At 49.8% G+C, this 11,941-nt stretch overlaps 1 protein-coding gene across 1 annotated transcript in view; it reads right to left on the reverse strand.

Annotated features, from left to right (window-relative positions):
* LOC143100877 (inhibin beta B chain-like) overlaps positions 1-9,386 on the reverse strand; it is a 9,663-nt gene extending 277 nt beyond the window's left edge. The window contains exons 1-2 of the mRNA XM_076264442.1: positions 8,183-9,386; positions 1-2,543 (exon numbers count right to left, since the gene is read on the reverse strand). The exon at positions 1-2,543 is cut by the window's left edge and continues 277 nt beyond it. Of these exons, the coding sequence (XP_076120557.1) occupies positions 1,729-2,543; positions 8,183-8,570 (1,203 nt within the window). The 5' untranslated portion in view covers positions 8,571-9,386 and the 3' untranslated portion in view covers positions 1-1,728. The remainder of the gene's footprint in view (positions 2,544-8,182) is intronic.
* Between the last annotated feature and the right edge of the window lie 2,555 nt (positions 9,387-11,941).

The following is an 11,941-nucleotide window of genomic DNA, read 5'->3' on the forward strand; positions in this document are numbered from 1 at the left end:
ATGATCAACAATTATTTTACACATTAATGTGACGGCCTTGCCATCTTCTTATAATAGCTAATATCTTGGCTTCTTTGGTTCCATTATGTATAATACATTTGTTTTCACAAAATTCAAATTTTACTACTATAAAAATAACTTTTTTTCAATGGCAGTTTTTCTTTTTTCGCAACTTTTCAGTGCAAACATCGTAACAATCATTCGCTTTGGACAGCAAGCGAAAGATCACATTTCAAGTATTGATAAAGAGTTAAAGACTAGCTGAAGACAAGAGAGAGTTCAGTCTTGATATGAATATGGGTTACTATACATTGCATAGCTCATGCGGCACTTGGTATGATGAGGGCAAGGACCAAGGGTAGGTGCTCCATTTCTGTACCCTTTTGAAGGCATTTCAAATATGCAAGTGCTTTGAAATTGTGCATTTACAAGTTTATTTATTTCTTCTTTTTTGTTTCACTTTTGTACATTTTTTCTTTCTTTTTTAAAATGTTCTTTTCTTTTCATTTGTCTTTGCAAGTGCTGCTTTTGCACTAACTAGCTAGATGATGTGGAGACTCCTGTGCGCACTAGGAAGTGGAAGAGGCTCTGTTCAGCCCCAGGGGATGGATGGATGGATGGAGGGATGGGTGGATGGAGAGATGGAGAGATGGGTGGATGTTGATGAATGGATGTGAATGGCCCACTGCGGTCGAGCGGAACAGTGGATTCTGTGTGCGGTTCCGGAGTTCCGACGCTGGAGCTACGGGCAGTGGAACCGCGCCTTCTGAGTGGTGCGTGCCAGTTTGTCTCAGTGCCGCTAACAGAACAAAACAAAATCCTCAACAATTCAAACCAGACCTGAAACAGGAAGGCCTCAACACAGAAAGAAAAAAAGAGAGTTTGCGTGTGTGTGTGTGTGTTTGTGTGTGTGTCTGAGAGAGAGAGAGACAGAGAGAGAGAGAAAGAGAAAGAAAGAAAGAAAGAAAGAAAGAAAGAAAGAAAGAGAGAGAGAAGCACGCAGAATCGCACTGGGGTGGTGGAATGCTGTTCTGTGTGAGTCAGAGTCTTTTTTTTGTTGAGATGCTTCTAGAAGTGCTGATGTTCTGAATTGTGTTCAGGATGCTGAGGAGTGGGCAGTGGTGTTGCCAAGCTCCCAGGGGGCAGTTGTCGCTTAAGTACTTACAAAGGACAGAGCCAGCATGTCCCTCTGGCAAAAGCCTCAGTCCTATCCCCCTCTCCCCTCCACGCTTCTGTCTCTATCACTCACTCCATCAGGATGAAAGGAGCAGGCAGAGGAGGAGAGGAAGAGTCGGAAAGTTTCCATTTTTTTGTCAAGAAATGGCAAACTAGAAGACAACAAACGTTTTGGTGAGAACTAACTCCTTTCTAATCCCAAGTCTGTGAGCAGGCAGAGGAGGAGAGGAAGAGTCGGATAGTCTGTTTCTAATCCCAAGTCTGTGAGTTCATGTACATTTTAAGACTGACCTGCAAAACGGGAGAAATATGCTTTTTTTGTGTTTTGTGTTTTTTTTTTTGATCAGCCTCTGCTCCGTGCACACACACACGCCTGTGTGTGTTTGTTCGTGTTTGCGTGCATACACACGCAATAACATGTATCTACTATATATGATACAAAGTTCCATAAATATGAGTTTGCTGTCGACGTCACTATAGTTTATTTTTTGTTGTAACATTGTCCCCGTTTAAGGAAAGTTTTGACCGTAATAATGTTAAGTCCCGAAGCCTTCAGGCACAGCCGCACTCCTCCACGATCATGTTGGGTACGTCGCGCTTGACGATGTTGTACTCATCGTCAAAGTAGAGCATGGACATGGTGCTGAGTTTGGTCGGGATGCAGCATGAGTTGACCGAGCCCGGGCTCATGCCGCGCATGCGGTACTGGTTGACCACCGCCGTGTGGAAGGACGACGCCGACCCTGGCACGCCGGCCATGTACGACGGGCAGCTGCCCTCGCAGTAGTTCCCGAAGTAGCCGGCGGGCGCGATGATCCAGTCGTTCCAGCCGATGAGCCGGAAGTCGATGTAGAACTGCTGGCGGCAGCACAGGCCGCCGCTGGTGCCGTCGCACTCCAGGCCGCGCTTGCGGATGCGGTGCTTGCCGTCGGCCTGCCGCGCGCGCACCACCAGGAAGGGCCGGTGCGACGGGTCGGCCGGGTCCACCAGCACCGGCATCACGCCGGCCGCCTCGCACGTCTCGCAGCGCACATCCAGGTCCTGGCGCCGGCCGTTGCCCTTGCCCAGTGCCGCCCGCACCGCCTCGGACAGCGGGAAGGTGTGCCAGCCGCTGCGCTTCAGCTCCACCCTCTTCTCCACGTACGCCCAGCGAGGGGCGCCGCCCCCGCCGACCACTCCGCCCCCGCCTCCTCCGGCCGGCTCCTGGTAGCGGATCCTCACCATCACCTTCCGCCGGAGCCCCTTCTCCAGACCCCCAGGCAGCAGCTTGAAGTACAGCCACAGGTTGGCCTGCTGCACGTACAGGTTCTGGTTCCCCTCGTTGGAGACCAGGAAGAAGAGTCGGGACTTGGAGACCGTGATTTCATCTGGGAGAGGAGAGAGGGACGACAAAAACAAAAAGCAGAAGAGAAAGGGTTAATCTTGAGAACAGTGCTGCAAGGATGTCTCTCAATGCTGCAGATTCATACATACACACACACAAACACAAACACACACAGAGACTCACTCACAGTCATATCATTTCAATTAAAGAGTTCAAAAGAGATTGAGCCATAAATAAAAAGTTTGGCACACACATGAAAAATATATTAAAATACACTTAACATTCAAGCCTGGGGTTCATTTACCAATTCACATATTCCTCTGATTTCACTGTTGTAAAGGTTAACATAGCTCTGGTAGAACTCCCCTTCCCTCCCTCCCTCTCTCTTTCTGTTCACTCCCCTCTCCCTATCTTTCTCTCCCTCTCTCCGTCTCTCTGTCCCTCTTTCTCTCTCTCTCTCCTTCTCTCTCTCTCTTTCTCTCCTGTCGTGCTCCAGGCAATCCGTCACCTCCAGTGCAGCGCGTTGGTAGTCCTGGTGGGTTGGCTGGGGGAGAGCAAACACTCTGGGCCCTCGGCCAACTGGCCACCGTGCAAGGAGCCCAAGATGCACCGAGCGAGAGAGCGAGGTGGGAGAAGGATGAGGGTGGGGGTGGGGTGAGGAGGCGGGTGGTGGGACGCAGACTCGCCACCCAGGGGGTTCACCGAGTTCACAGCGAGCGCTCAGGATCCCCGGGGGTGGCGGTAGCGGGCGGTAGCGGGCGGTGGCGGGCGGAGAGTGACAGCACAAAGGCCTGCTGCGCCACATTAAGACCGCACCGTGGCAGCGGCCGCCATTGAGCGCGTGGCCTTGCCACGAGGGCTGTGAGGAGCCACAAATAAAAGCCATTTACATCACACTGGCTACTGTGCCCCCCCACACACACACACACCCTCCTCCTCTCCTCTCCCAAGCCCAAACTCTGCGGCACCCTCCTCCTCTCCTCTCCCAAGCCCAAACTCTGCGGCATCTCTTTCTGAGAAAAGCGTCGCGTCTCTTTTTTTATTCCCTTCCTGGCGTGGGCTCATTTGATCCCCTTCAGCGCACAGATAATGACCAGAATGATCTTAAATGCTGGGTTTTACAATTTAATCATATTCCCTCCCTCCCTCCCCTCTCTCTCTCTCTCTCTCTCTATCTCTCTAGCTCTTCTTTGTGTGTATGTGTGAGGACAGTTTGCATGGCTTGCTTCTGGCACAAGATGAAATGGTTAAATTACCTTGTTTGCAAACTGATTAGTCGGGTCAATGTCAACAGCTTGCCGCTCAAACGATGGTCCTCTCGAGCAGGCCTGCCCTGCCCCCACAACACCCACCACCCCCCACCCTGCCCCCACCCCCGTTAAAGAGTGGCTTAAACTCACTTGAACCTGCCCAGACTCGCTCAGAGCTCCGGCCCAACGCAAATCCCCTCGAGCCCGTGGCTGCACACACTAGGAGAGCTTTGACAGTGACAGATACAAAAAAAGCTCCGAGGTGGGGTGTGGGTGGGTGGTGTTGTGGTTTCAAGTGTCAGAAAATATGTATTGAGATAGCGGCAAATGATCGATTCTTCCACAAGCGTCACACAGAGCTGTCAGAGTATTTCAATACAGTTGAGCCCCATAGCTACAGAATTTGGCCAGGCAGGTACGCCTGCCTCTACAGCTCCTGCCTGCCCTGACAACGCCTGTCAGACAAAGTGTGCGTATTCCTTAGCGACTGCTTTTCTTTTTCGCCCCCAGTCAGTAAATCTGCGGGCTCCGTGCTGTGCTCTCCGCTGGGCCTGACGTGGCCCACAGCAGCCACAGCACCAGCAGCTATGTTTACCGAGAGGAAGTCTTTTGACTTTGGAGTGGGGTGGGGTGGGGTGGGGTGGAGTATGGGTGGGGGTACAAGAATGAATACAGAAGGAGGAAGCCGTGCCTGCGTTGTCTGGTCAGAGGTCATGTGACCCCGATGCCAGGGCTGCCATTGGGCACACCCACCCGCATCTGAGAGCAAGCCACAGATGGCATCTCAGGGCCGTCTGTCTGTCGGCTGGGTGGGGGCAAATGCGGGGGTGGGGTGGAGACGATGTCTGTGTTATCCAGTGTCACTCGATACCCCAGTCTGAAATAAACCTTGACCACACTCCTGCCCCTCCTGCCCATCAGCATCCCCATCCCCTCACCTGCTGACCCCCCTTCTCCCGTTGGATTCTGCAGCGGCGCCCGTTTCCTATGGGAAGCGCCGGCAGAGGTATTAAAGGTATGACAGGTCAGAAGCGAGCGAGGAAACTAACCGGGGTCAGCCAGGAGCGAAGAGCAGCGCAGTGCAGGGGTGGGCTGAAAGGAGAGCTGCAGCAACGTGTCGCCACCTGAGTGACCCCTCCGCCAAGACACCTATTAAGCTCACGCGCGTCATCACTCAGGGGCTCCGACTGGGGCGGAACACATGCTATCACGGCCTGGCTCTGAGAGGGAGGGTGTGGGGTAGTGGTGGTGGTGGAGGAGGAAGGGGAGAGGGGAGAAAGGGTGTGTGTGTGTGTGTGTGTGGAGGGGAATACCGGGGCATGTTTATCCCTCTGGGAAATTTCCTCAAGAGGAATGCTAAGAACTACACGCCTTGCTGGACTTCAGACCAACCAGCCAAGCGACCAGCCGAGCGACCAGCCGAAATTACGGGGCCGACAGGCTCTGAAAAAAAAAATGCGGCAAACTGTAACTGTTTCTGAGTTTTTGTTTTGTTTTGTTTTTTTGTCCTCCAGCTGAGCAGAGAGAGGCTTAACAATACCTCTCATCAGTCTCACCCTGATGTCAAAACATCTACAATATGGCCAGTCGCTCGCTGGCTACTGCGGCGGGGTCGGATGACGAGGGGGGCAGGGAGGAATAAAAGCAGGTGGACGTGTTTGCTGTTTGGGATTGATGGAGACACAGGCCCGGGGTGAGTGATAGCCTCCGTAATAAAAGAGCAGGTCCAGTTGCAAACCCCCTGACCCCTTTTCAGCTCCCTGCCACAGTGAATAATATCGAATAATGACGTCTTAATTCCCCCCCCCCCCACCCCCCCACCTCCTTGCACTTGGCTGGCTGGTTCGAGGTGAGTTCAGCGAGTCCAGTCGACTACACAACTCGACAAATGAGAAACTCGGCACGCACTCTTCCTCCTCCTCCTTCTGCACTCACACCCCCTCCCAACCCCTTTCCCTGTTCACAACCCCCTCTCTCCTCTCCTCTCCTCTCTCCTCACCTCTCCTTTCTCCTCTCCTCTCTCACCCCCCGTCTCCACCTTCTCCACCCTTCTCTGATCTGCTCCGCTCTCCTAGGTACGGGACACCGAATCCGCCTGAAACGGCCCGCAGACGAGTGTCAGTGGAGACATGAAGTTGGCACCCGTCCTCAACTGACCCTCTCCACACACACACACACACACACACACACACACACACACGCCCCTCACCTTGGCAGCGTTCCTCCCCTCTCCTCTCATTCTCTCCCCACACCCCTCCTTGCTTGGCTTGGCGCTGCACTTGCGGAGCACGTTGATAGATAAGAGCGGCCCGCTGGCTGGTATCCGCGCGTTAAAACCATTAGCAGCAGAGGGTGCGCAGCGACAGGGGCGCGGATGTTTGTTGTCGCGACCAGTTCACGGGTCGAGAGAGAGAGAGAGAGAAAGCTCCTTGCACCACTCGTCACTGTCGGTGATGACCACCACCACTACCACCACCACCACACTGAGTTTTATGCTGACCACATCCACACACCCTCTGACGTTCACTCACCCTTTAATTCCCTACCCTGACCCCCCAATAAACACACACACACACACACACACTTAGGCTCCCTGCTCCCTGATGCGATAATGACATTTCTCCAAACAACGCGCCTGTCCCAGTGGCCCAAAGCTCCTGTTCTGCAGCAGATAAAGAGCCGCGGGGGCCTGTCCCTGCTGCGCTGTGCCCCTGGCTCGATGCCTCCACTCTGGGGAAAGCGTGCCAGCTGGCCCCCTGGAGACATCCAGGCCCGGGGAGAGGGAGCGAAGCCAGTTCCACTGGACAATGCTCCAGCTCAGGGGTTCAAAGGTGTCCTCCATAGTGGACGGGTAGGGAGGTGGCTGGAGGTGGCTGGGGTAGGGAGGTGGCTGGAGGTGGCTGGGGTAGGGAGGTGGCTGGGGTAGGGAGGAAGAAGAAACATGCTTTGCCTGGCTTGGGCCTGGCATGGGATATTTCAAAAGCATTCTTTATGGAAACAGCTATGTGAGTACAGCATGCAATACCAACCCCCCCCCCATCTCTCTCTCTCTCTCTCTCTCTCTCTCTCTCTCTCTCTCTCTCACACACACACACACACACACACACACACACACACACGTACACCCCTCCTCCCTCCTCATTCTGTCCTCCAAACCACTGTCACCCACCACGACTCAAATGTCTCATGCATTATTCCAAGCCGTTGCTTTTGTTTGTCCTTTGTTTTTGTTTTGTTTTGTGCCCAATGTTGACATATTGGGTTTAGCAAGTACGCGCCGTGCTCTCCTAATAATTGCCTGGCTTTTGTTCGCCTTGTCGTGAGTGTGCTTGAGCCATTCTTACTGTTGAAAAAAAGGGGGGTGGGGGGTTGGGGTGAGGAAAACGTTCAGGCTAATTGTTTTTTTTTTTCTGTGAGACTGATGGACTGAGGAAGAAAAGTGGCCAGTTTAAGACACAACAATTTGTTTGTTGTTTGTTTGCTTATGCCTCTCATTACACAAATATAATGCATGGGAGCTGCAGCCATGGGCTAATCTGGCACTTATCAGACAGCAGAGTAATTATTTGTGTTGTGGGGACATATACGTGTGTGTGCGTGTGTGTGTGTGTGTGCGTATGTGTGTGTGTGTTAGTGTGTGTGTGTGTGTGCGTGTGTGTGTGTGCGTGCGTGCGTACGCGTGTGTGTGTGAGAGAGAGAGAGAGAGAATGTGTGTGTGAGTGTGTATGCACAAGTACTTATGTTTCTGTATGCATGTGTGTGTTTGTGTGTGTGTGGGGGGGGGTGTTTCTAAGGAGGGTGCAATGTTTTCTTTAGACTACTTAGAATAAGCTATACGTCGAATTCCTTGAAGTGGAAAGAACGGCCAATTGAGGGTTTCACATCACTTCACAAAACACCTAAATCGATGCTACTTGCACACCTGGGTGTTTGCCCCATACCATTACTAATATAATTTCTAAACAGGTATTTTTTCAATCAATTACGGACAGTCTGCAACCACACCATTCCTCATCTCTTCTCAAGTAAAAATCAATAATTACCGAATCGAGTGGATGTCAGTTAACCTGACGGACCAGTTGCACGCCTGTTCCCTTAAATTAAGCTATCCTGCTTCGGCTTGCGTTTCTGAATGAATCACTGATTTAACCGCCTCTTAAGAAGCCACCCGGCGATGATAAGAGTGGATGTTTCTAAACCACCGTGGGTTACCGATTGATTGGTGATTTCACTTTCAAAGTGAACACCAAAAACAGGTCAACATGACTTAGCAGCAGCAGAGATGCCGAACACTCAAACCGGGGACAACCACACACTTTCTGGTGGCAGCCTATCGATAACAGTAATAACTGGTAAATTAATTTAACACACCTTTAGAAACCACCCCTGTAGTCGTGATGGATCTTACAGTTTCACATCATGAGATACACACCTGATTCTGCAAAACTGATGATTTCCGATGTTTCTTCTTGGACTTCGTTGTTGTAGTTTGCGTGTCCATCGAGGTTAGGGATCTCCACCCTACCGTCCTCCCGTACTTTGCCGGCGTGAAGTTTTCTCAGTGCCGTGACCATCGCCGCCTTGGGGATGGGGTGAGTGATGTTGGGTCTCTCCCTCATCTGTAGCCTGTTCAAAATGTGTCGCTTTACTGCCTCCAAAAAGTCCGTATCGAGTCTGTCCGACTGTATTGACTGACTGAGCCCGCACGACGCGCACGACTCATGGGGCAATGTCTGTGTTTCCGCACCCGGCGTAAGGGTGCAACGAACACACAATAAGCAAACAGCAACATATGCGAGTATTAAGACGTGCCTTTTCATATTTGCTATTTGTTCAATATGTAATTTCCAAGCACAATGAAGCAGATTAATACACGTTGCTTCGAAGTATGAAATCCTTACAGAAGTTAGAGATTTGTCATCCCAGTTTGGATAGACAAACACAAAAACAAAGAAGCAGGCTACTCAGTCGACTTTTCAACAGATTGTCTATCACACATGAGGTCCAGTCCATGTATCCAAGCTCGAATTTCGCTGGAACAGTAACACCAGACTGAAACTGATCACAACTTCACAACTTCCTGAAATTAGTGTAACATAGACACGTCTTTGGTCATTTTAAGTTGCTGAGCGTCAAATATCTGTATGCACACCGCAACACGCACCTTTGGTTTGCGCTCTTCCTTTGACGACTCTTTTGCAGTCCTCAAATGTAGACAGCCGTGACAATCCACACAGACGATTTAACGAGCGCAGCTTCATGAAGGAGTGACTTACTCATCAATGCTTGGCATGTCATACTATGGCTTGAAAAATATTAAAACAATGAACAGAGGTCCACTCGCATTAAACACGCTGTGGTGACAGATGCCGAGCCACTGCTACGTCTGGCAATCCTTTTTTTATCGCCAGGCAGAAGAGTCAGATCCCAAACACTTTTGTAACCTACTGTAATCAAATCCCTCTTTTTGTTAGAATCCACTTCCTTGCTTGAAAACGAGCGAATGCGATTGCGCCTTGTTCTCCCGAACTATAGCCTATAGCTTTGTCCCGTCAGTGTGCAGGACGACCCGCTCTGCAGCTAGGTACCATGCAATGTGACTGTGCTCCCAAGGAAGTGATGTTGTCCTTGGCTATTTCTCCAGTGCAATCACGACACTGAGCTACTTCTCACTAGAACTTTTTTATACAGGAGTACCACGTGGCTATGGGATTTGCTGGCGGCCAGGGGTGATGAAATAGGACTTGCCCATAATCAACGTAGGTTGCACTCCCCTCACAGCGCATTTTGATGTTTGAACATAGAAGAGAGAGAGAGAGAGAGAGAGAGAGAGAGAGAGAGAAAGAGAGAGAGAGCTGTCTTGCCCGCACGTCCCGTGTTAATGTCACCCACAATTACAGCAAATAAAATACATAAATTCTCCTGTCTCGACTCCGCATAGAGATAAGTTCACAGAGCTTACCTATAAGTAAACGTGAGACAGGCTATGGTAATTCAGGCAGTTGTGCATCTTATTGATCCCGTCATGAACGGAACCTGAGATCGCCTGTAAAGCCACGCTCACCTCAGAAATGTATGCTGTGTAAATCAATAGGTTCACAGAGGCCAGTTACACGATGCTAGACCCTGCTTCAAACGCTGTCCGCGACTCTTGCAATGAGATCTACTGATCTAAGTTGGTAACATTATCTTAGTTATGACATGCATCAGTCAACGGAATGGTTCACCGAAGTTCTTCCCGGAGGAGCAATGTGTGATAGAAGAGGCAAGCATTGTTTTTTTTATTTATTTATTTTATCTTGGCAAGGATCTGAATGAACCCCCAGATAACAGCAATTGCCAGACATTTCGTTTCTCTTTTGGCACAATATTAGCTCTCTACGCATAAATAACCAAAATCTGAGAGGGATGTGCCATTTTAGGCCTACATAATGTGTCACCCTTGGGCACACAAGTTAGTTTTAAACAACAAATAAGCATCTTGACATTCTGATGTAAATATAATGAAAATTGATTCACAGTACCTTGCTATGACTTGATTTTGGCTAGGTTTGCGCGACACGAGAGTTGTCTAAATACTGCGCATTGTAGAGCTTCTGTTGGGAGTGCATTATTATTCAACAGCGCCATCCTCAGTCTATACACTTTCACTACAAAGTGACATTGACACTTGTCTGTCAGCTCTCCACCAAAATTGCGTTAGTCAAAAGCCGAAATGTCTTAGTGTCTTTATATGTATAACAGTAGCAATGAGCATGGCACCGGTGTTAAATGTATCCGTTCGCCCAGACATAGTGGGTCTCTGACAGTTGAGAAAGTTAATCTGACATCGGGTTTGTGGAAAGTAGTCTGACCGGATGGCAGCGTGAAAGCAAAGCTTCTAATAATACCGTCAGTGTGTTGCTCAACAAAGCACACGGGAAATACCTTGATCTAGGTTAGTGGGCCGCGTGTGTGGGGCATTAAAGATCATGTCTGGATTACTGTACTTACTTTTGCAGTCACTTACTTGCTAGACAATCACTTGCGTTGCTAGACGGTCACTTAGGGCCAGTGAGAGAGTCTGTAAGAGGCAGTGATGACACCTCTCTCTCTCTCTCTTTGTATGTGTGTGAATTGGATAAGTTTCAATCTCATTATCCCTAATTAAGAGAGGGAGAGAGAGATATCACAAACCTCAAAAACATCTTTATATTGCCAAAAATATACTGCTCTTTATATTGCCAAAAATATACTGCTATCCTTGGTCCTTGGTGTGTGTGTGTGTGTGTGTGTGTGCTTTTCCCAAACCTTTCGTATCATAGGCTATACAGATGTCAATGTAGGCCTACACTACAGGCATGTCTAATAGGCTGCCTAGCAGAGACAGAGCCACATGTTTGCCATCAGTAGGCTAATCTCTCTAACAGTTAGTCTCCATACTTCTGTTCAGGCCCGGAGTGGGTAATCGGGAGAATCGGGCCGCTTCACTTTTGGGCCGGTCGAGGGGAAAATATTTGTCACGTTTGTCACGTTAATCTATCTTCTCTTAAAGTTCGCTACACACGTTCGCATTCTATGCCTAACACCGCAGCCTCTGCATGGGTTGTTCTCCCCATATAGCCCGTCTTTCCTAAAAAGTTTTCTCAGATAGCCTACCAGCCGGGCCGGCCCTACCTTAGTGATAAGCGTCAGGCGGTATGGATGGTAAAAAGACGCCAAGAGGGACTGAAAAGGCCAGGAAAAAAAGACGAAAAGTATTGGAAGAAAATGCTGCCAAATGTGCCAAATTTACAATACATGAGGCGACATGATCAACGTATATGGCTTGTTTGCTCAGAAGTGGTTTTTGTTAACTTATCAACCTATCCTTGTGCAATAGTGGAATATTGGTAGCCTATAATAAAAACTACAGGATAAGAGCTGAAATGTTGCCTTATTTATCCAATTTTCTACCACCACTAAAAAAGTGGGCCGGTCTTGGCCCTGAAACTAGAGCCCTGCACTCCCGCGGGAGTCCCGCGGGACTCGCGGGACCCAACGCAAAGCAGTGCGACGCGGGACAAATATTGAAAGCTCCTTGCGGGAGCGGGCGGGAGGGAGAGCGCACAGCGCGGGTGCGGGCGGGAGCAGTGATAAGCGGCAGTCCCGCGAATTAAAAAAGTGTTTTAAAATGTAAAATAAAATCATAAATTACCTATTGGTCAATGTA

This window comes from Alosa pseudoharengus, unplaced genomic scaffold (assembly GCF_046254945.1).
Source record: "Alosa pseudoharengus isolate Yale_2024_CS ecotype anadromous, Long Island Sound unplaced genomic scaffold, YU_APseudo_1.1 YU_APseudo_1.1_scf_3, whole genome shotgun sequence".
Lineage (NCBI taxonomy): Eukaryota > Metazoa > Chordata > Actinopteri > Clupeiformes > Clupeidae > Alosa > Alosa pseudoharengus.